The sequence below is a fragment of the Cervus elaphus genome, chromosome 5, assembly GCF_910594005.1.
Source record: "Cervus elaphus chromosome 5, mCerEla1.1, whole genome shotgun sequence".
Lineage (NCBI taxonomy): Eukaryota > Metazoa > Chordata > Mammalia > Artiodactyla > Cervidae > Cervus > Cervus elaphus.
In genome coordinates, this window is record NC_057819.1 from 1,043,069 (window position 1) to 1,063,287 (window position 20,219).

A 20,219-nucleotide genomic window follows, 5' to 3' on the forward strand; every position below is an offset into this window, starting at 1 on the left:
AGGACCCAGGCCCCTCTAAAACTCACTCTTAGGACTGAGGTGGGCAGATGCCCCCACACACACCCTGCAACCCAACCACCACCTCCCAGGTCCTGAAACCACTGGACAGAGAAAGGAAAGCAGTCGGTCATTTAGCGAAAACACAGCCAGAGAACAGAGACCTCACACGAGTTTTGAATCAAGCTTTTAATGAAAAGATCATAAAATAACAGTATCTCGTCACTGTACATTAAGACTGCACGCTCTGAATGGAGACATCAGTGACCAGCTTTATTACACTGGAGGGCTGCGCACCCGCAGCTCTGACCTGAATTATCCAGACTCTGGAGGGAGGTGAGGGCAGTGTGGTGCCTGACAGCGGCGGTGGCCAGCACAGGAGTGCGATCGTGCGCCCCCTTCCTGGGAAGGGCGCCTAGCGGGACGTGAGTCCGCCTCCAGTTCCCGGTCAAAAAACGGCGAAACCCCATCCCCTCTCTCCGACGAGGTATTTGTGAATGGGCCAGTGCCCAACCTGGGGTCCCCCGGGCGGGGGGAGAGGGAAGCAAGTGGTGGGTGGGGGCAGAGGGCTCCCCTCAGCACCTGGCCCCATGGGGCCCCGCCGAGTGGCGGGGAGGAGCCCCGGGGACCCTTCCTGCCCCGAGTGAGGTCTGTTATGCAGCATATTTGAGGTCAATAAATTACAGCAATAAATAGCAAGGTGAGGTAGGGGGAGGGGCTCCCGGTAGAAAGTCGCAGTGGGGTGACAAGCCGGGGGTCCCGGGCAGCCTCGACTCCCACGACGCACCCCCACCCCCTGACGTGGAATGTCACACCGGGCTCTGGGCGGGCCTGCCCCACCCCTCCAGGCATCAGATTCGCGGGCTCTGTGACCACCGCTGCCCAGGGGAGCGGGGGCCTTGGTCCCTGCACAGGGCACCGCCAAAGGCCCGTCGCCTCTGCTTTCGTCCCCAAGCCGCGGGGGAAGGGCGAGCGGCCCTGCCCTCCTGGTTGCCCAGGCCTCGCCCCGGCCCAGGAAGGCTGCCGGGAGAGAGGCTGGGGTCCGCCCGCCCCATGAGCGATCGCACTCCTGTTAGCGGCCAGTCCAGTGAATACTGACGGGTGGGGCTGGCGGACAGCCGGCGCCCCCGGGTGGCGGCCGCCGGGAACACACCCGGCTGCGTGAGGTTCTGGGTCCAGAGTGTCCGTTTCACAGGCTGAGGTGTATGGCTATGCTGCGCGTCTCTGAGATTCAGATCTGCTTAAAGGTCCGTCTTTTTTTTTTTTTTTTGCAATCCTGGAGGAGCCTCGGCGGCGGGCTCGGTCTCGCGGGGGAGCGTGTGTGGCGTGGCGGAGCCTGGCCTGCCGCTCGCCCCTGAGTCTGAGAAATAAATACATTCATCACTGCACAAACATATTGATACAAAAACAACACTGTTCCGAGTGTTTGCACCGTCTGTGTAGGTAAGGACCGGCCCAGTGAGCCCTCCCACAGCTGGACCCGCTGGAGTCTCCGCGGAGGCGTGCGAAGGTCCTGGCTTTTTGGCTTGAGAGGGACCCTCACATCAACCCAGCGGGGGTCTCGCGGGCAGAGCAGCGGGACAGGGTGCACCTCCATCCCGGGGCCCAAGCCCAGACTCGGTTCCTGCGGCCACAGCCAAGGCCGCCCTGCTGCGCCAGCTGGCCGGGACCGCTCCGCCTGGCCAGGAGGCCCAGGGGCCGGTGGGCGCAGGCCCCCGCTCTTTGGTGCCAGCTGGGCTGGGAGGAGGGCTCCGCGAGGGCGGGGCCTCCACGCTGCCCGACCAGGGCGGCCCCCCTGCCCGTGAGCCCTCCGGGCCGACTCAGGGCCTCGGACGGAAGGTGGGGGCTCACTGGACTGGCCTTACAGCTGCTGAGGTCTGAAACTGTAAAAGTTTATGTAAACAATGAGATAAATATATTAGTATCTTTCTTTTCTGAGCCCATTGAGGTTCCATATGCATTCAAAATGTGCTTTGGTTTAAAAAATAGCTTTTGTGAATTTGGGTGTGATCTTTTTTTTTTTTTTTTGCTTTTTTTTTTTTTTTAAATCCTTTCCTACATGACATCTGCTATTTTGTTTCCTGTTTCTCCGAAACATTCAGGAATTAAGTGACTAAAGCAGAGAACTGTAAGCCGCCCTGGGCCTCCAATGGCCTAATCTCCTGGTGAGGCTCTGACACACACATCCACACACACTGACGAGCACGCACTCCACGTGAAACCAAGGGAAAAGGAGAACAAACCCAAGTGTCCTGTGAACCCCGCCCCGCCCCACAAACCCTTCACGTCTTAAATAAGAAACTAGTGTTTTGCTTGTTAAAATACAGAGAAGGCTTGACACAATACTCGGGGTGGGTACAATACTACGTCGCACGAAGGTCGCCTGAGGGCCTGTACGCCCGTCCCTGAAGCTCTGCCCTGAACCACCGGCTTCGCCGGGCCGCGCCCACGGGCGTGTGCGCAGCTCCGCTACAGACTTCTGTCGTGTGGCTTAAGTGCTGATGGGGGGGGGTTGGACGAGCAGAGGGGCTGGGGGGGGTCCTGCCTGACTTGCTGGAACAGGCGTCCCCAGAGGGAATGGCAGCGGGCTCAGCAGGGCCCCGCGCAGCCCAAGCCCCCTCACTCCCCATGCCCTCCACCCGGGTCCCTGGTTTCAGCTGGAGGGTCTCTGGAGGGGGGAAGGGATGACTCCGGAATTTTTGGTCTGAAATTAAAGTAGAAAGAAAAGAGAAGAAATAAGAGCAGGAAGCAAAATGAAGGATATAAAGCCGCTGGTCCAGCCCTGTGACTGCAGCTGGCTGAGGACAGCTGCCGACCTCGTGACCTTGGCCCGGCCTTGCGAGCGAGCCTCTAGAGCCCTGCAGGTGTCTGAGGCTGACGGAGCCCAGGCTGGGGGTGGGGCTCAGGGTGAGCCCATGGGGGCCTGGCCAGCCCGCCCAGAGGTGCCAAGCTGAAGGGGGCCGGGCACCGGCCAGGCTGGCGCTCCTGCTCTCCAGAGGGCAAGCCCTCGGGGTCCAGGGGCCAGGGCGGGGAGGGGCTCACTTCCTCCCCTGCTCCCCGGGCAGGGCAGCGGAGCGCCCACGCCCACCAGGCTGGGTCAGGGCAGCAGGCTGGCCAGACGCGCACGAGACACACAGGCGCCCTGCTGACGGGGCCCAAAAGAAAACACAAGTGTCGTGGCCACAGCTGCCATCACCAACCACGTCCTGTTCAAGTCAAGAGGTAGCAAAGGTCAGAAGTCTCTTCACCTTGATGGGGGGAGGGGGGTGACATGATCCCCACGCACGCTGCACGCACGCGCACAAACACACACACACACACGGAGAAAATGGAAACGTACCGACCCCGCACCGCGGCCAGCCCCCCGCCCCCCGCACCTTCCAGTTCCCACACTCACATACACGTTACACGGGGTTTTCTCATAATCAAAACAAGTACCTCTAAACAAAGATTCCTGGGCAACTATGGGAAAGCACTCTCTCCTGAGGCAGCCGGGGGGCTCGGGCCCAGGGGAGCCTTTGGCCGAGAGGAGCTCCTGGGCCCGGAGGGTGGGCCCTGGCCGCAGCCGGGCGGGGTGGGGCGGCGCCCCGTACATTCAGTCTGCAGACCCAGGCTCAGCCCCAAAGGGCCGGGAGGAAAAAAAACTCTTGTTGGTTTTGGTTTAAAAAACAAAATTCAAAACGAAGAAAAGAACAGATCAGTAGGAATAACAGCCACACCGGCCCGGAGGGCTCTTTAGCTGTGGAGAGGTAGGCGGTGGGGGCCCGCTGTCCCAGCGCCACTGAGCGGTGACCCCTGGCTCGGGGAGGGAGGGCGCGGACCCCTCCCTCCGGCACCGCCCCCCGCAGAGCCAGGCCGGCCCCGCAGCCCCGCCCCGCCCGGCACGCGGACCCCTGGGAGCCACCCTGTAGACCCCGTGGCGGAGGCTCCACGAAGGGCCGCGGATTAAAGCTGTGGGGGGCGGAGGCCCGCCGGGTCTTTGGCTTCTAGGAGGGGGAGGTGTGCATGCGCAGGTGGCTGATGAGGTTGCGCTGCTGCGTGAACTTGCCCCCGCAGAGCTGGCACTCGTAGGGCTTCTCGCCAGAGTGCACGCGCATGTGCTCCGTGAGGCGGTACTGGCGAGTGAAGCGCATGCCGCACTCGCCGCACGCGAAGGGCTTGAGGCCCAGGTGGCTGCGCATGTGGCGCGTCATCGTGCCGCGCTGCGTGAACATCTTCCCGCAGATGCCGCAGGGGAAGGGCCGCGCCAGCCAGTGCGTCTTCTCGTGCTGCCGCAGCGTGGCCGCGTCCTTGTAGGTCTTCTCGCAGGCCGAGCACTTGAAGGGCCGCGGCCCAGCCGCCAGGGCCGCGCTGGGCGCTGACAGGTCCTCCGCCTCCTCGTCGGCGCCCGCGCTGCCCGTCTCGTAGGCGCCGCCCTCCTCCTTGAGGAGCAGCTCCTCCTCCGCGTGCGTCTCCACGTGCGCGTTGAGCTGCTCCGAGCTGGGGAAGCCCTTGGCGCAGGGGATGCACACGTACAGGTTGTCGCCGTAGGGCACCGGCTCGTAGCCCTCCTGCCGGTACACGTAGGGCGCGCCGGCCGGGCCGCCCTCGCTCCCGCTCTGCGCGCTGTCCTCGCTGCCGTCCTTGCCGTTCTCCTCCTCCTCCTTGCAGGGGTACGGGGGCTCCCCGAAGGGTCTGCCCGCCGCCGCGCTGCCAGCCAGAATGCCATTGGGGACCCTGTCGCCCAGCCCTTCGGCCTCCTCCCCCGGGCACGGGCCCTTGGGCGCCACGTCCCTCCGCTCAAACGGGGAGGCGGCTACAGGCTCCTTCTTGGCCCACTCCTTCTTGCGGGCCGAGTGCCGGAGGCTCTTGCGGGGGGGTGGCCCACCCGGCCCCTCCAGCAGGCACAGCGGGTTGTCCTCTGCCCCCTCCAGATCCATGGGCTCACTGAGGGCGCCCCCCAGCTCGCTGTAAGAGGCACTGTTGGCGACCGGAGGGGCGGAGGTCGAGAGGGGCGAGCCCTCCTGGCTGTCGCTCAGCTGGGCTGGGTCGTCGGGGGTGAGGGAGGGCCCGGGGGTGGCGGGGGGCAGCGGGGGGCTCTTCTTGGACAAGTCCAGGCCCAGCTCCTGCTCGCAGCTGCCGCCACCCCCGTTGGTGCTGCAGCCGCCCAGGCCGGCCTCCCCACTGCCGGGACAGACCGGCCGGCCCAGGCCGTGTGCGCCCTCCTGGCTCAAGCCACCCAAAAAGAGCTCGTCGTCGGAGCCTTTGGCCTGGGAGAGCTCCTGGGGGGCGTGGGCCCCTTTGCGCCCATCCACGAGGCCTGGGTAGCGGGTCTGGATGACCGAGGCCGTGGACAGCCGCTGGCTGCGGGGGGGCCGCCCCAGGCCGGCGCCGCCCCGCCCAGAGCCAAAGGGCTTGCCAGCTCTCTTGAGCTTGCGCCGGCAGAGGGCCGCCAGCTCGGGCAGCTGGAGGTAGCTGGCAGCGGTGAGCAGCGTGCTGAAGTTGGGCTCGGCCGGCGGCTCGCCTGGCAGCAGGCGGCCGGTGTAGATGAAGTCCAGGATCTGCTGGAACACCGCGGAGCTGACCATGTCCGTGTCCAGGCTGATGAGGTTGTCGTGAAGCACCAGGGACTTGAAGTAGACGCTGCTGGCGGCCAGCACGTTCTTGTGGGCGCGGAAGACGGCGTTCTCCACCATGACGATGACGTCACACAGGAAGCCCTGCGTGCGCTGCTGGTTCAGCTGCAGCAGGAGCTGCTTCGAGTGGCTGGGCAGCTCCATGTCGGGCCCCATGTCCCCGCGCCCTGCCCACACGCACCACCTGCGGGCACGAGCAGACACGCACACGTCAGTGGGGCCTCCTGGGGCCTCCCCCAGGCTGCCCGCCTGCCGCCAGCCCATCTGTACACCTGAAAAGGCTCGGACAACGGGGGCACACGTGCGGGGCAGACAAACCGGAGCGCTGTGCCCTAGAGGAAGGTGACCCCGCGCCCAGACGGACCCGCAGGTGAGCAGCAGGGATCACGAGGGGACAGAAGCCCCTGGGGGACACATCGCCCGCCTGGGCGCGCAGCGGTCAGGCTTTCCGTTCAGGTCGGAAATCGGATCTGCATGCAGAGTCGCCCAGAGCGCACTGAAGCCGCCTTCTCCTTAAATACCACGTGGGCAGGTCGGACCTGCAGCCTCCAGCAACGTCACGTGACGCTGCAGCCTGGCCATTCCCCGCGCCCCCCCGGCCTGTGCCTCAGAGAGGCAGCCTGGCCAAGCCGGGTACCGCAGGGTCTGAGCCTGGTAAACCCTGCAGGCTGGCCAAGACGCGCTGGGAGGAATTTCACTGGGAACGACCGCACAGAGAGCCCCAAGGTGGCTGCGTCAGGCCGCGGCCCCGCCCCTCTGGCTGCTCTGGCGGGCGCGCGTGCCCACCTACAGGGGCCTTCCTGTCCCTGCGCTCAGGGCCCGACCCCGGAGAGAAGCGCACTGCCCCGGCCATTCTCCAGCCGGGATCCCGGGTCCCCGCCCTGCCCCCTCGGGAGGGGTCGCACCCGCCCATCTGCTGTCCCTCCCTGGCCTGCACCTGCCCTTGTCTGCAAAGACAGAGAAGCCCCCGCGTCCCTGTCCACCCAGGAAGGCTCTGTGCAGTGCCCACGTTGTGCCGGCACTCGGGCCACAGGAGCCAGCCCCCCTCCCCGCCCTGGCCAGCCGGGGGGGACAAAGAGCCCAAGGCGCACAACACCTGGCTGGGAACGCCAGGGCAGGAGGGCCCGCGAGCCCACAGCCCCTCCTCCCCCTCGCTGCCAGCGCTGCCCGCACACAAAGGCCGGCGGCCAGCACGCAGGCCGGGCGCTCGGCTGCCCGAGTCCCCAGGAGGAGGAGCAGATCCCGCCCCTTGCCGCACCCCCAGCCCCCCCAGCCTACCGGAGTGCCAGGGGCCCAGAGACCATGTGAGCAGCAGCCAGGGGGGGTGGCCTCCTCGAGTGCGCGGCCTCCCTGGGGGTGCATCAATGCCTGGTCACCTGCGGAGAAGGTGGACACGGTTAGCACGCAGGCCTCGCAAGGGGGGAGGAGCAGCTCGGGGGCCAGGGCCAGGCTCCCGTCTGCAGCAGGGCCAGGCCGTCCGGACAGCTGGGCAGCAGGCAGCGCCACAGTGCCTGCAGCCAGGCCGGGGGCAGGAAGGAGGCAGGTGTGGGGCGCTCGGCCGCACCCCCACAGGAAACAGGGTGCTCCGGGGGCCGCCTCGGTCGGGGGAGTGGGGGGACAGGCACGCAGCTCTCGGCGGGCGGGCGGGGTGGCAGGAGGCCTGGGCAAGGCCCTTCCAGGCTGGCCACATTTACATAACAAAAGGTCAGAAATGGAGGCGCTGGTGCAGCGGGCTATTTATAAGATCCAGTCTCAACCGCCTCTGGCTCCCCAGCCCCCTGCCCTGCCCTCTGGGTCTGCGCTCTCCCCCTCCCTGCCCAGAGCCCAGCCCCCTCCTGCCCAGCCTGGCCTGACCACATGGCCCTCGCAGGCTCGCCCTTTCAATACCAGCCCGCCAAGGCTGCTGGCAGCTGCCGCCAGATGCGGGCAGGCTTCCCGGCCCCCCCAGAGCTTCAGGTCCTGGGAGAGGGGTCCCGAGGTCCTGGCTGCTTGCCCCCCACTGCAGCAGGCCTGGGCGCCCTGGGCGCGGGGCCAGGCAGGAGGTGGCGGCAGGGCCCGGAGCCCCTCCCTGTGCGCCCCTCCCCCGCCCGGGGCCAGGGCGGCCCAGCAGGTCCTCAGGAATGTGCCCAGACCCGGGGTGCGGGGTGGCCGGGAGGCCTCGCTCCAGCCTGCCAGCTGTCTCCTGCCCCCAGCACGGCTCCCCGCTGGCAGGGGTGGCCAGGGAAGGGGCCAGCCCAGCTTGCCAGCAGCTCAAGGCCCGCTGGTGTGGGGCCTGGCAAAAGCCACCAGGGTCTGGAAAGGCCCCGGCAGCCGGCCCAGCCGCCCCACCCCACGATGCCCGGGGCCCGGGCAGACGGACGGGTCAGAGAAGTGGGCTGGGGGCTGTCCCCGCTAGGCTGACCCTGACACCCCCCAAAGAAGGGGTCTCTTGTGAACAGAGGTCCTGGGTGACTCTCCCAGCCCTCTGCTCCCAGGACTGCTCCCACAGGGCCACTGCTGGGTGAGCTGACAGGTCCTGGCTGAGGTCCTGAGTGCCCTCCCCCACCCCCCAGCTCAGGCCTCAAAAAGCCAAGGTGGCCGGCCCACCCTGCCCCCCAGAAGGCCAGGCCCTACAGCTAAGCAGGGACCCCGGCCTCGTGGGGGGGGGGCCTCTCCTGGCAGCCGGGAGGGCAGGAGGCGGTGAGAGAAGCCCTCAGGTGCTCAGGTCCACCTCGGCCTGGACCACCACGGAGCCCGGAGCCGGGGAGGCTGAGCCCAGCCCTCAGGCTGCCCCGTCCTTCAGCCTCCAGGTGGAAACACCCAGGGAACACCGGGCAGCCCTGTCTCGCCGGGGCCTGGCAACAGGCGCCCCTCCCTTCAAGCAGAGACGGAGGCATCCCAGCCCACCTCCGGCCCACCAGGGGGCCATGGGCCCCTCATGATGCCCACTACCTGGCCGCCATGCCCTAGGGCCTGAAGCACAGCGGGTGCGCCACTGAGACCGCAGACTCATGCTGGCCACTGCCCCTCAAGCCTGGGTCCAACCGACCTGGCAGGACCACCTGGCGCTCCAGGTGTGGCCCCGACAGGTGTGAGCCGGGCCCTCCCAGGCTGCAGGAGGGGCACCTGGAGGCAGAGCGAGGCAGCCCCAGCCCCCGCCGCCCCACACCAGCCTGACAAGGATCCTGCCCACAGGGAAGCCTCCAGGGCATGCCCTCCGCCTCCAGTGAAGATGAGACCGGGATTCTGGGGGTTAAGCAACCTGCCCAAGGTCACCGGAGCAAGCCAGGAGCAGAGCCCCGCTCCGGACTTCGCCACCCAGGACGACCCCCGTGTCTCCTCCCTCCAGGGGCAGGACGGGGTGCCAGACGGCCCTCTTCTCCCCCAGTCCGATGGCCCGCTGACCACCTCACCGTGGGGCCTGGGCCACTCCCGCCGCTCCCTGGCCTCCGCAGCCTCTCTGGCTGCCCTGCAGGTGAGGCTGCTGGTGAGCAGGCCCCACAGCCCTGGTAAGCCCAGGCCTGGATGCCCGCCAGCCACTCCTGGCTGGTCTCCCAGACTGTCCTCCTGGAAAGCAACGGGCCCTGTGAATGCCAGGAGCCCTGCCCTCCTCTTGACGGGACGCCCAGGAAACAAACGCCGGGGCTCGGTCAGCGTGCTGGAGACACGCTGGGCAGGACCCGGGTCGGGCCTCCCAGCCTGAGCAGCGTGGGAGGAGGTGCCTACCCCACCCGCTGCCCAGAGCCTGCTCCCGATGCCCACAGCCCCTCTGTCCCACACAGGCAGCCCACCCGGGGGGCTCACGGTGCCACCCAATGCCTGGCAGGAGGCCACGCCCGCTCTCCGCGGGAACCCTGCACGCGTGCCCCTCACCCTCCTCCGGCCGCCCGTCACCCGCCTGCACAACACGGGGCCTGCGGCCGGCTCCCCCTGCTGGCCCTGGCGCAGCTGACCAGTGGGCACCGGGCAGGCGTGAAGCAGGGCCCTGCAGGGAGGCTCCAACCAGGAGCACTCAGATGGGGAGGAGCAGGGGAGCGCTGCCCGGGGTGAGATCACTGTTACGAAAACATCCAGATGAAGTGCCCACCCTGCCTCCCCCTGCCCAGAGGGGCCTGAGCACTTGGGAAGGGGGTAGCGGGCAGCAAAAGAGCAGGAGCCTGGAGGCAGGGCGCCCACGGCAGGCTGGGGGTGCCACTGGGGAGTGTCCCCACGTGGCCAGGATCCAGGGCCCAGAGGAGCCCCCACACCCACTTCCTACTCGCCCTGCAGGGTGTCAGGCCCGGTCTGGGGAGCAGATTCAGGGGACGCAGACAGTCCAGCCTCACTCTGACCCCAGGCCCAGAACCTGCACACGCTGGACTGTGGGAGACCAGCTTCCTACTCCCCAGAAGGCCCGGAAAGCAGGAAACCCCCAGCGACAGGGACAAGAGGAAGGAGGCGGCCCCCAAAGGGAAGACACCTTCCCCACATAAATACGCCCGGTGTGACTAGGAAACGGGGCTCGGCCCCCAGGGCCGTCCTGGAGGTGGGACAGGGCCGCAGGTGCGCGAGGGGTCGGGCCGCCTGCTGGGAGGGACCGGCACCATCGCCCACCCGCCCGAGGCACCTCCCAGGGGTCAGCGAGGCAGCTGCCTGGCCCAGGGCCCCTCCAGGACGCAGACTCTGACACCCCAAGTATGAAACAACCCGAGAAGGTAGAAACCACTCTCGTGCTAACCAACGACTCTCAAAAGATCTAAAAGACAAAATAAACTATCACCTTCTATCACCACTTCTCTGTACTAGACGAGGCGATGCTTCCCCACAGAACAACAGGAATAAACCCCTCAGGGTGGAGGTCCTTCCCGGGAAAGGGCAGCCAACCCCTGCACCCGCGTGGTGGCAGAGACACCCCAGCGACTGGCACCCGCCCCACACCCTGCCCACAACAGAATCATAGAAACAAAACCCAAACTGGATGGCAGACAGCAAGGACAGGGTTCAACCGGCTGACCAAAGACTGAAAGCGGACTTCCGGGCAGAAAAGAGAATGGTCAGACTTTAGAAAGACCAAGATGAGAGGCACGCAAGCCCTGGGAGCCAAACAGGTACAGAGCCCCGCGGCAGCGCGTGGGGCAAACCTGGGTCAGAAGAGCTGACCACGGCACATCCCGCAGCCGCCAGCAAATGGGGGAGCAGGGCAGCCAGACCCTAAAGGGGCACAGGGGGCCCTGGGCAAGGTCAGAAGCAGGCGCGGACAGGAGGGGGGACCAGGGAGCGGACAGGACTCAAGGACACACGAGGGGCTTCTGTTCTAGACACGGGACGTGTGCCCATCTGGGAAGAGCCTGGGGTGCGGTCGCTCACAGTTGGCACATTTCTTAGGCAGGGTCAGTGCAGGCCCCGTCCCAGGGCTGACGAGCAAGACCACCCAATCCCAGACTAACCACAAGAACCCGAGGGGAGAAACAGCCCTGACGGGAAGGAAGGAACCCCCAAACCCAGCCAGGAACCTGCAGGACACCGAGGGACCACCCTCAAACCTCTCAGAGGGGACTTCGCCCTCCAACACAGGAGCTGTCGGGAACTAAGACCCCCTCACGCCTCATGGCAAAGGAGCAAAAAGCCGAAGCGATACTGGAACAGAGTCAGCCAAGGCTTTAAAAATGGTCCAGGTCAGAAAAACCTCTACAGACGGAAACCACCAGGAACCACTCATCAGGGCGGGCAGGGGTCGGCCAGCCGCAGGCAGCAACCACCGAGACACTAACCGTCCTGGTGTCCAGCTGACACCTGCGGGGGGCGGGGAGGGGCTCTGCAAACCCCGGCAGGCATGCCCAGGAGGCACTGGACGAGGCCCAGGATTGGGGTCAAAGGAGGCCACAAGCAGAAGGGTCTGCCTGGCCTGGAGGGCCTCCCACCACAGCCCAGGGGCACGCCAAAGTAACCACCAGGTTGCTCCAGTCCACGACTGTAAACGCAAGAGCAGACACATCTCAGGCACCCACCAGTTTTTAAAAAATCATTTTTAAGGATAAAACTAGGGAACTGCTGAGGAACACACTACAGGCCGTGCCCTGGGCCTGTGCCCCCAGAGGAGGCCCCACCTGTGCTGCAGGCCCTGTGGCCCACCGAACAGGAGCGGCTGAGCTCAGGAAGGCAGCGAGACAGGAGGGTCCCGGGACTCGGCGGGAACGGCTCAGAGCTTCTTCAGAAGGGACTGGTTAAGGGATCGCGTCCAGTGACAAGATGTGAACAGACAGCCCTCCGCGCAGGAAGCAAAGCGGCCCTTGCGGGTGACCGTGCACTGCTGAGGTGGGGCAGAAAGCGGGACTGCGGGGACCCGCGGGACGGGGCGCAGCGACTCCCAGCGCCCGGCTGAGTCTCAGAGGCACGACCAGCACCCCGCCCCATGGGCAGGACAAGCCCGCCGTCCGAGGGCCCGGACAAGCGTGGGGAAGTGGCACGCGCCCACGCTCAGAGGTGGGGACCCCAGGACAGGTCGCTTCTCACAGGGGCGACGTGTGCGTGCGGCTCGCGCCACCGCCTCAGGCTACGAGAGCCAGCGTGCTGGCCGCGGGGGAGAGAGTTTCCAGATCCAGGAAAGGGCCCCCCAGCCACGTGGCCGGGGACGCGGGAGGCCCGCACAAACCCGCAAACCGGGGCTTCGGGGGCCAGGCCCACAGGACGCATCCAGGAGCGCCTCCCCCAGGAGGAAGGTGGGATCCATGGGGAAGGAAGCTGCAAGTCCAACACAGGTGCCCCCTCGACCTGGGGCCGTCAGGCCCGAGTTATCTCCCCAAACCCGGGTCCATCCAGTCACGCCCCGGCTTACGGCTCTCAATGGACTCCCGGGCCTGAATAAAGTTCACGTAGGGGCTGGTCCATGGAGGGCTTCCAGAGGGCCAGGCCGCCCCTCCGTGGCCCCCAGGCAAGACCGAGGGCCTCCTCCTCCGAGACACACCTATCTCCCTCACCCGCCGCCAACACGAGCTGCCACCCAAGGGGCTCCCAAGGTCAGGGACCCTGGGTCCCCCCCACCTGGCAGGCAGGCCAGAGAGGACAGGCCGGGCTGAGGGAAGGAGGCCCCTCAGACGACGGCCAGCCTTCCTCGATCCGACACTTAAAACTCAACGAGCAGCAGCCTCTGACGCTGCACCTGGGACCAACTCACACCTGGTGGCACAGGACTCCAGCAGCCCGCCCTGCGCTCACACCCAGCCCAGGCCTGCACCACCAGGCACTGGTCATTCGGAAAGCAGCCGCTCACGGAGCTGAGCAGATCTTCCCGATGTGGTCGGACGTGGTTAAAGGACACGAGTTCTTCCCGTCGCCGCAGCCACGTCACAGGAGACGCAGAGGCCTTTCTCAAGACCCTCCCCGGCCTCCCAGGCCAGAGCACTGAGCGCGGTCTCCCTCCGGTGGGAGGCCCCCGTTCACCCCAGAAAAGGTCCCCAGGTCTGAACCACCACCTCACCCATCAGCCCCTCTTTCACGAGCAGCGGCGGGCAGACGCGGTGCTGTCGCAGACACGGCCTGCCCTGCTCGCCCCAGAGAACATGCGACACTGTGTCCCCTGGAGTCGAGGCTCACCGCTGGGCCTCCCGCACGGCTCCCCGACCGGCGGCCTGGCCCAGGCACCCAGAAACGCGCCATGGCCAGCACCGAGGTGTCACTGAGCAGACGGTGGCCGGTGGGGAACGTCTGAGTATCCTGAGTGTCCAGGGGACCCCAGGGCTCTGCAGGCCACACTAACAACAGCTGTCGGACACCACCTCAGACACTCCTGCCGCCCCCCGCGGGCACTGCACGGCACCTAGAGGAAACAGGCCTGACGGCAGGGCCCGCACCCCTAGCCCACGGCTGCTCACCTGGAAGCCCAGGTGAGGGCCCGCACCTGAGAAGAGCGGTTTTCAAAGACAAGAAACGAAACGCCACTTTAGGTGGCCTCCAAGAACAGCCTCAGAAGCAGGACTCGCCACCTGCAGAGCGGGCAGCCCCAGGGGCTGGGCGTAGAGGCGGCAGAGGAGCAGGGTGGGCTCCGGGGGCACGGGTACCACCTGCCCAAGGCGCTTATCAGTGTCAACATGCATGGAATGCAGGCTGTGGAGAGCGCCCCCACCCTGCCCACAGCCTCGGGGCGCAGGCTCACCCACCGCAGCTCCAGGGCACCCGGGCCCAGCCCCCACCGGCAGCCTGGTGGCGACGAGGAGGACACCCGCTGGGGGGCCCAGGGCTCCTCCCACGGCAGCCAGGATTGCCCCGGCCCCCCGCCCAGACATGTCCCCGTGCGCCCCCACACTGCCAGCACCTCGAGGAGGACCCACCAGCTCTGGCCCACCCTCCTAGAGGAGGCACAGGTCCAGGCCCTGGGGCAGAGGAGAAGGACCATTTCAGGAAGGGTCCTCCTGGCCCTGCGGCCCAGGGAAGCGCTGCCAGGTCCACACCCGGTCCCCGGCAGTAGCCACCCCCACCCGGCAGAACCCCGACGGCCTTTCAGAGAAGGGGCTCCCCGCCCATCGCCCTTGAGCCCGAGCCTGTCCCATGGGCTCACTCCACCCCCGAGGCCCCACCAGCGGACTCCCCACCACGTGTGGAGCCTGCCAGGGTCACTCTCACAGCGGGGCTTGCCCAGGGGCACCCGCACAGGCCAGGAGCCCCAGAGGGAGGCCCCGCCCTCTCGTCCCGCCACCCCCACCACCTCGTCCGGAGCTGTGGGCACCTTCTTCCTCCCAGTGTCCAAGCAGACCTGCTAGGAAAAAACCGCCAGCCCCTCTCCACCGAAGGGAAGGGCCTCGGGCCCCGAGAAGGCGGGTGAGGGAGACACACAGCCCAGGACCGCTCCCTCCCACGGCAGAGCCCACGGGCCCCTCTGCCAGACACGCGGGCTGCGAAGAGCAGACGAGGGGCGCCCCGACTGCGCTTCCTGCTCCGAAGGACACCCAGCGGCTGCTGCCGCCCTCGCCACACCCAGCGGCCTGGCCGCTCACCCTCCGCCGGCAGCCGCCCAGAGCAGGCGGGGGCTGAGTGCCGGCTGCCCTCGGACAGAAGGAGCCGGGGTCGGAGGGGCTGGCTGGCCAGGCCTCACCTGAGGTTCTGGCCCCAGCGCCCCTCCCAGCCCTCACCCCACCTCCAGGCCATGGTCAGGGGCTCCCTCACACACCATCCTAGGTAACAACCTCAGGGACCCTCTCTCCCAGGCACCATGAGATCAAGGCGAGAAAGAGGGGGCAGGACCCAGTTCCAGGGGCCCCAGCAGCAGCCCCAGGGGGCTTGTTTGGGAAGCAGGAAGAGCTCCCAGGCCCCCACACCTGGGGAGAGAGGCCAAGCAAGGCCTCAGAAGGCAACCCGGAGACCAGAGCAGACCGCCTGAGAGCCAAGCAGGGCCAAGAGCGGCAAGGGGTTCCCGGGACCCCCTAGAAGGTGCTCCCCAGCACACGCCAGCCTGGCGACCCTCCCACAGCCACCTGGGGAAGAGGGGCCATGAGAAGCATGAGCCCGCTGCACCCAATGCTCCTCCAGGACCCTGGAGCCTACAGGGGGATCGGCCGGTTGGGCTCGCTCTGTAAGCGGGACCCCACGGGGCAGCCTGGGACCACCCCTGCTCATCTAAGGGGACTCACCGCTCCCTTGACCCTGTTATCTACAAAGATTCACCTCCTGGGAAAGCAGTTGTGGGATCCACTTCAAAGGCTTCAGGGAATGTGGATCCATTGGGCTCCAGGTGATCCCTGCGGAGCGGAGCACCAGGGCCCCCACCGAGCAGCAGGCACTCGGGGCCGGGTGCAGCCCCTACCAGTCACAGGGCAAGTTCCCCAGGAGCCGGGGGTGCCGCCCCAGCGTCCTGGCCACCACCTCTGCGCCCCCTTCTCATCCATTCTGCAACTACTCACCAGAGCTCACTGCTAGCTTCCGAGCAGCACAGGCAGAAGAGCCCCAAGGCCTGGAAGCAGGCTGAGGAGAAGGCCAAAGAGCTGCGAACGGAGCCTGGGCGAGGGAGACCTCCAACCACCTGTGTGTACGTGGGGGGCGTTCCCAGGGCACTGGGGCAGCCCCCCTCACTCTCGCCGGAGAACCCACTTCGAGGTGCTACTGGGGAAGAAGCCCAAGGCCACGGGGGCAGCGCAGGCCACGGGAGGCCAGTGCGCACAGCGACCACTCCAGGGCCGCAAGAGGCCAGCTCCCCACCTGGAGGCCCCCTCCCCACCAAGCCCGGCCCCGCCTTCCCTTGCGAGCCTTGGAATTCCCACGAGCGGGAGCGCCCCGGGCGCCCCCAGAGGCCGGCCACCTGCCCTTCCGGACTCCTCCCTCCTCGCCCGCACCCACGTGCTCGCGGAGGCGGCCCCTCACAGGAAACAGGCACGCACCGACCGCACTGGCGGCGCCCGGGCGGAAGGGCCCGCTCGAGCCCCCAGGCCCCGCCCCCACCCCACCCGCCGGGCAGGCGTCTCCGGGGGTCTCTGTTCGCTCGCGGCCAGGCCGCACCCTCCCGGGCCGCGCGCCCCAGGCCCTCCCCTCATGGACGGCGCTGGGGCCTGGAAGCGGCTCCCTCCAGGTTTGACCCCCTCCCCGACCGAGCGCGGGGGGCGGGGGGTGCACACTCGCAACCCCACCCGCCCCCACCTGCTTTTCTGGCTCGGCCGCTCCCAGGAGCCCTCCCCCAGCCCAGGTCCCTAACCCTCGGGCGAGGCCCCTCCCAGCAGGAAGCGCAGCCCCGCCGCCGGGCCGAGTCAAACTGGCCCCGCTGGCTGGCAGCCCCTAACCCAGGGGGAGCCAGGCTGGGATCCCCAAGGCCCCCAGCCCCAGACTGTGAGTGAACCCCGGGTCCGCAAGGGCGCTGCATGCGCAGCACAGCCCGGGAAACTCACAGAGCCTCCACCTCCCGGCCGAAGGCGCACCGCAGGGAGGCAAAGCTGAGCGCCAGAGGGCAGAGACCCAGGCCAGCCCCACGCTCTCGGCATGGGCACCGCATCTATTCTCAAAACACTTCCTGAGCGGATAAAGGGCCCCTGCACGGACTCGCGGGTGCCCGACGGCAGCGGGGGCGCCGACTTCCCGGAAGCAGGCACCTACAGGGCCACGCTCCTGTCTCCCTCCTCCTGACTGAACCCCGCCTCGCGTTCCCAGACCGCAGGGCTCCCTGTGAACACCCTCCTGCAGCCGGCCGGCCCTCAGCACCTCCTGAGGTGCCCAGGGCACTCCCCCGTGTCACCTTGGGTTCCCAAGCCAGTGTGCCCAGCGGCTTCCCCAGGCTGAGCTCTGGAGGGCCGCGATACGCGCTGGTGAACTCCAGCTCTGCTCCCACTTTGGAAACACGTTAGACACCGAGGTCCAGAGGAGCCCATCCCGGTCCAAGGCCGCTGGGGAGTAAACAGCGCTGAGGCCAGTGCCCCTCACTGCTCCCAGAGGCCCTCCTCAGTCAGGCGCTCAGGCCGGGGCCAGAGGAAGCTGACCTGTGGTCTCCTCTCTGCAGGTGCAGCTGGGAACAAGAACCCTCCCCACCCCAGTGATCAGTCCCTGGCGGGGGGGCACACTGGCCCTCAGCCCCGGTGGGCAAGGCAGGCCAGCCGTGGGTGGGGCTGACTGTTGGAGGCCAACAGGCCGAGCAAAAGCAGGGCGGCGGGTCCCCTGGGTAAACTGGACTTTATTCCTTCCTCGCTCCTCGACTCTCCAGAACTGCCCTGCCAGCCCTTGCACGGGGGCGAGCTCCGGCTCACAGACACTGCCCCCACCCCGCCGCCACCTCCGGGCAGACAATGAGGACTCGGGGAAGACAGCAGGCCTGTCAGCTCAATAATGCAAAACCCTGTTGCTGAGTCCACGACAGCTGACTTCAAGTGGATCGGAGGCTGTGCTTATTAACAAAACGAGAAACCTGATCCATGGAAAGAAAACACTACGCGGGGACTAATCCAGGGCTGCAGCTTGTGGAGAAGGCCGGGCTGCTGGCCAAGACCAGGCAGGGAGCACGGGACGCGGCCTACCTGTCCCTGGCAGGTACCTGGCTGCAGGACAGGGCACATCACCTTCGCCCCCCTCCTTCCAGCAACTGCAGCAGTCATTTCAGTTCTGCTTTAATTAAAGGCCTGGCTCCCTCAGGCTGCTGCTTCCTCCCCCCAGAGCCAGCAACCAGAGGGAGATTTTTCTTTTCAGGAATTGCTTGTAAAAGCCGAATGACTAATCTGCAAGTCCCAACAACTGGCAGGAAAACACTGCAGAGAGAAACCCTGGGCGCAGCCCCAGCACTCGAGCCAAATGGCCAGAGGAGCTGGGCAACGGGCGCTCAGCAACACCCCACAACCGGCCCGCAGCCGGCTGGGAGCCCAAGGGAAACAGATCAACTTGGGAGCGCTGCTGCCAAGGCAGGTGGGAAGCTCCCTGCCAGCCTTCCCAGGCCACCGCCTGCCCACAGGACCTCACAGGACTGACTTCCCTGGCAGGCAGGGCCACTTACTCCAGACCTCAAGTATCAGCCTCTCACCCCCCACTCCATGGTGCTAAGAGCCAGCTAAACCAGCGATCTTACCGCACAGCTTTGTCTCTGGAGGCCAGCCGGTGGCCAGCCCATCTGCCTTTTTTTTTTTTTAGACTACTGCAGCGACCCTGCTCTCTGCTGAGCGGAAGCCCACTCCCAGAGCCAGGGCTCAGAGACCAGCCACATGGCCTGTGCTCTTGAAAATGTCTGCTGAAAGGCCCAGGGAGCCCAGATGCTGGCAGATGGGAACGCAGGAGAAGAGTAAAGCCAGGAGCCAGGAAGCAATAAACGCTAGCTCCAGAAAGGGCCTGGTATGGGTGACCCGGCTCCATCCCTACGGCCAGGGGTGGGGGGCCTGGAGAACACCCCCAGCAGCTCTGGAAGGCCCCTCCGCTACCTGCCCGGCCCCCCCCCCCCGCCCCCCTCGCACAGCCCTGCATCCATCAGTCAACAATCTTCACCCACAGGATTCCTACGGGAAGGCTCGGCCCCTCCCCCCGCCACAGATGTCAGAGAGAGGGGCGGCCTCCCCGGGTGACAACTCCTCCTGCCGGGGTGGGGGAGCCCGGGACCCTCGCTTATCCAGATGTGCTTGGCAACTCCTACGGGCGAAACACACCGGAGGTGGAGGGGACCCGAGAAACGCGGTAAATAACTTCGAAACCGTCCCGGCCCGGGCGGATCCGCAGCGGGCTCCCTTCCCCGGGGCCGACTCTCCGCTGTTCTGGGTGGGGCCGCTGTGGAGCATTTTATCTGGGCCGCGTCCCCTCCTCCCCGTAAGTCACTAACCCCCACCCCCCACCCCCAGGGACAGGCATCGCCGCCTCTCCCCCCCCAAACACCCCACCCCAGCTCCGCCTGCGTGAGTATGAACCATGCTGGCAGATAAACAGTGACACGCCGGGCCCTGTGGCCCCCTCCCCCTGCCGGCCGCCCCCTCCCCCAGCCCATCTCTCTTCCTGCCGAGCGGCCGCCTGCACCAGAGGTCTGGGGGCAGGGCCGCGCGCCCACCCGCCGCAGGGCCCGGCCCGGGGGAGAGGCCCCTCCAGGCCGCCCCTGCCCCCGGCCCTGGCCCTGCCCGCGCGCAGCCGTGCCCTGCGGGCAGCGGGCCGGGCACAGCAAGAAGCCCCGCGAGGGGCGGCGGCGGCGGCGGCATAAAGGTGGCCCGCCTGTCAGGCAGCGCGGCTCCCCGAACCGCTTGGACCGGAGCGCGGAGGAGCAGGCACAAAGAGCCGGCGCCCGCCGCCCGCAAGCCCCGCGCGCCGGGGGCTTTGTGCCGGGCCCCGCCGCCTGCCCCCCTCACACACACACACACACACACCCCGCGGCGGGCGGGCCGGCGGCCGGGGGTCCCGTCCCCCCTCACACGCACACACACAAACACACACACACACACCCCCCGCGCGCGGCTACCCCTCGGCGCGCGCCCGCCCACGCCCCTCTCCCGGGGGCGCGCCCCGCGCCCCTCACCTCACCTCGTGTGCGTCGGCGGCGGCGCTCGCCCGCCGGCCGGCCGGCCCTCCCGCGGCCTCTTCTTCGGCGCCGCCCGCGCCCGCCCGCGCCGCCCGTCCGCCCGCCCGCCCCGCCGCCGGCTCGGCTCGGCTCGGCTCCCCGCCCCGCGCGCCGAGCGCCTCTCACAGCCGCCCGCCCGGCGCCATCTTGGAAGCTTGTGACGTCGCGCCGCCCGCTCACCCCTGACCCACATCTGAATGGGCGAGCGCCGCGGCGGGGGCGGGGCCTGCTGGCGGGGCGGGGCCTGTGGGGGCGGGGCCTGTCGGCCGCTCGGCGACGGCGTGGGGGAGGGGCGCGCGGGTGGAGCCCGGGGACCTGGTCTCCCCCTGCCCACGGGTGCAGGGACGGCGCCGCGACCTCAGCCCCAGAACGCCCGGACCGCACCCCCTAGAAGGGGGCTCGGTCCCCCCACACGGAGCCGACCCTCCCCCCGCCTTGAGCCTGACCCTGACCCCTGGCACGCCAGGTCCGTGCCCCCTCCGCGGGCGGCCAGCGTGGTTCGCAGACGGCCTTGATCTGCAGAAGGAAGCCCCCGCAGCCCGCCGGCCCTACCTGCCCCGAGGGCATGGGGGTACCCCTCGCCTAGCCTAGCCGGCCCCTTCCGGTGGTTGCAGCCCCTCGCGGGCCCCTGGGGTCAAGCGACGCGCCCAGGTTGGCAGGCG

The 20,219-nt window shown here is 67.6% G+C and overlaps 1 protein-coding gene across 4 annotated transcripts; it reads right to left on the bottom strand.

Moving 5' to 3' along the window:
- Positions 1 to 175: 175 nt before the first annotated feature.
- HIC2 (HIC ZBTB transcriptional repressor 2) lies at positions 176 to 20,169 on the bottom strand. Of its 4 annotated transcripts, none has more exons than XM_043901111.1 (3): positions 20,004 to 20,169; positions 6,891 to 6,988; positions 176 to 5,796 (listed from the first exon to the last, which is right to left on the bottom strand). In XM_043901111.1, the coding sequence occupies exons 2-3, from the start codon at positions 6,914 to 6,916 to the stop codon at positions 3,984 to 3,986; spliced, it is 1,839 nt and encodes a 612-aa protein (XP_043757046.1). In that variant the 5' UTR covers positions 6,917 to 6,988; positions 20,004 to 20,169; the 3' UTR covers positions 176 to 3,983. The 4 variants fall into 4 exon arrangements, with proteins under 4 accessions (XP_043757046.1, XP_043757044.1, XP_043757047.1 ...); XM_043901109.1 differs by lacking the exon at positions 20,004 to 20,169 and adding an exon at positions 19,521 to 19,652; XM_043901112.1 differs by lacking the exon at positions 20,004 to 20,169 and adding an exon at positions 16,439 to 18,829.
- Positions 20,170 to 20,219: the final 50 nt, after the last annotated feature.

Coding starts and splice junctions, on each gene's coding strand:
- HIC2 (XM_043901111.1), bottom strand. CDS start 6,916: ATGGTCTCTGGGCCCCTGGCACTCCG. Junction 5,797..6,890: donor TCTGGGCCCCTGGCACTCCG/GTAGGCTGGGGG, acceptor TCGTGCCCGCAG/GTGGTGCGTGTGGGCAGGGC.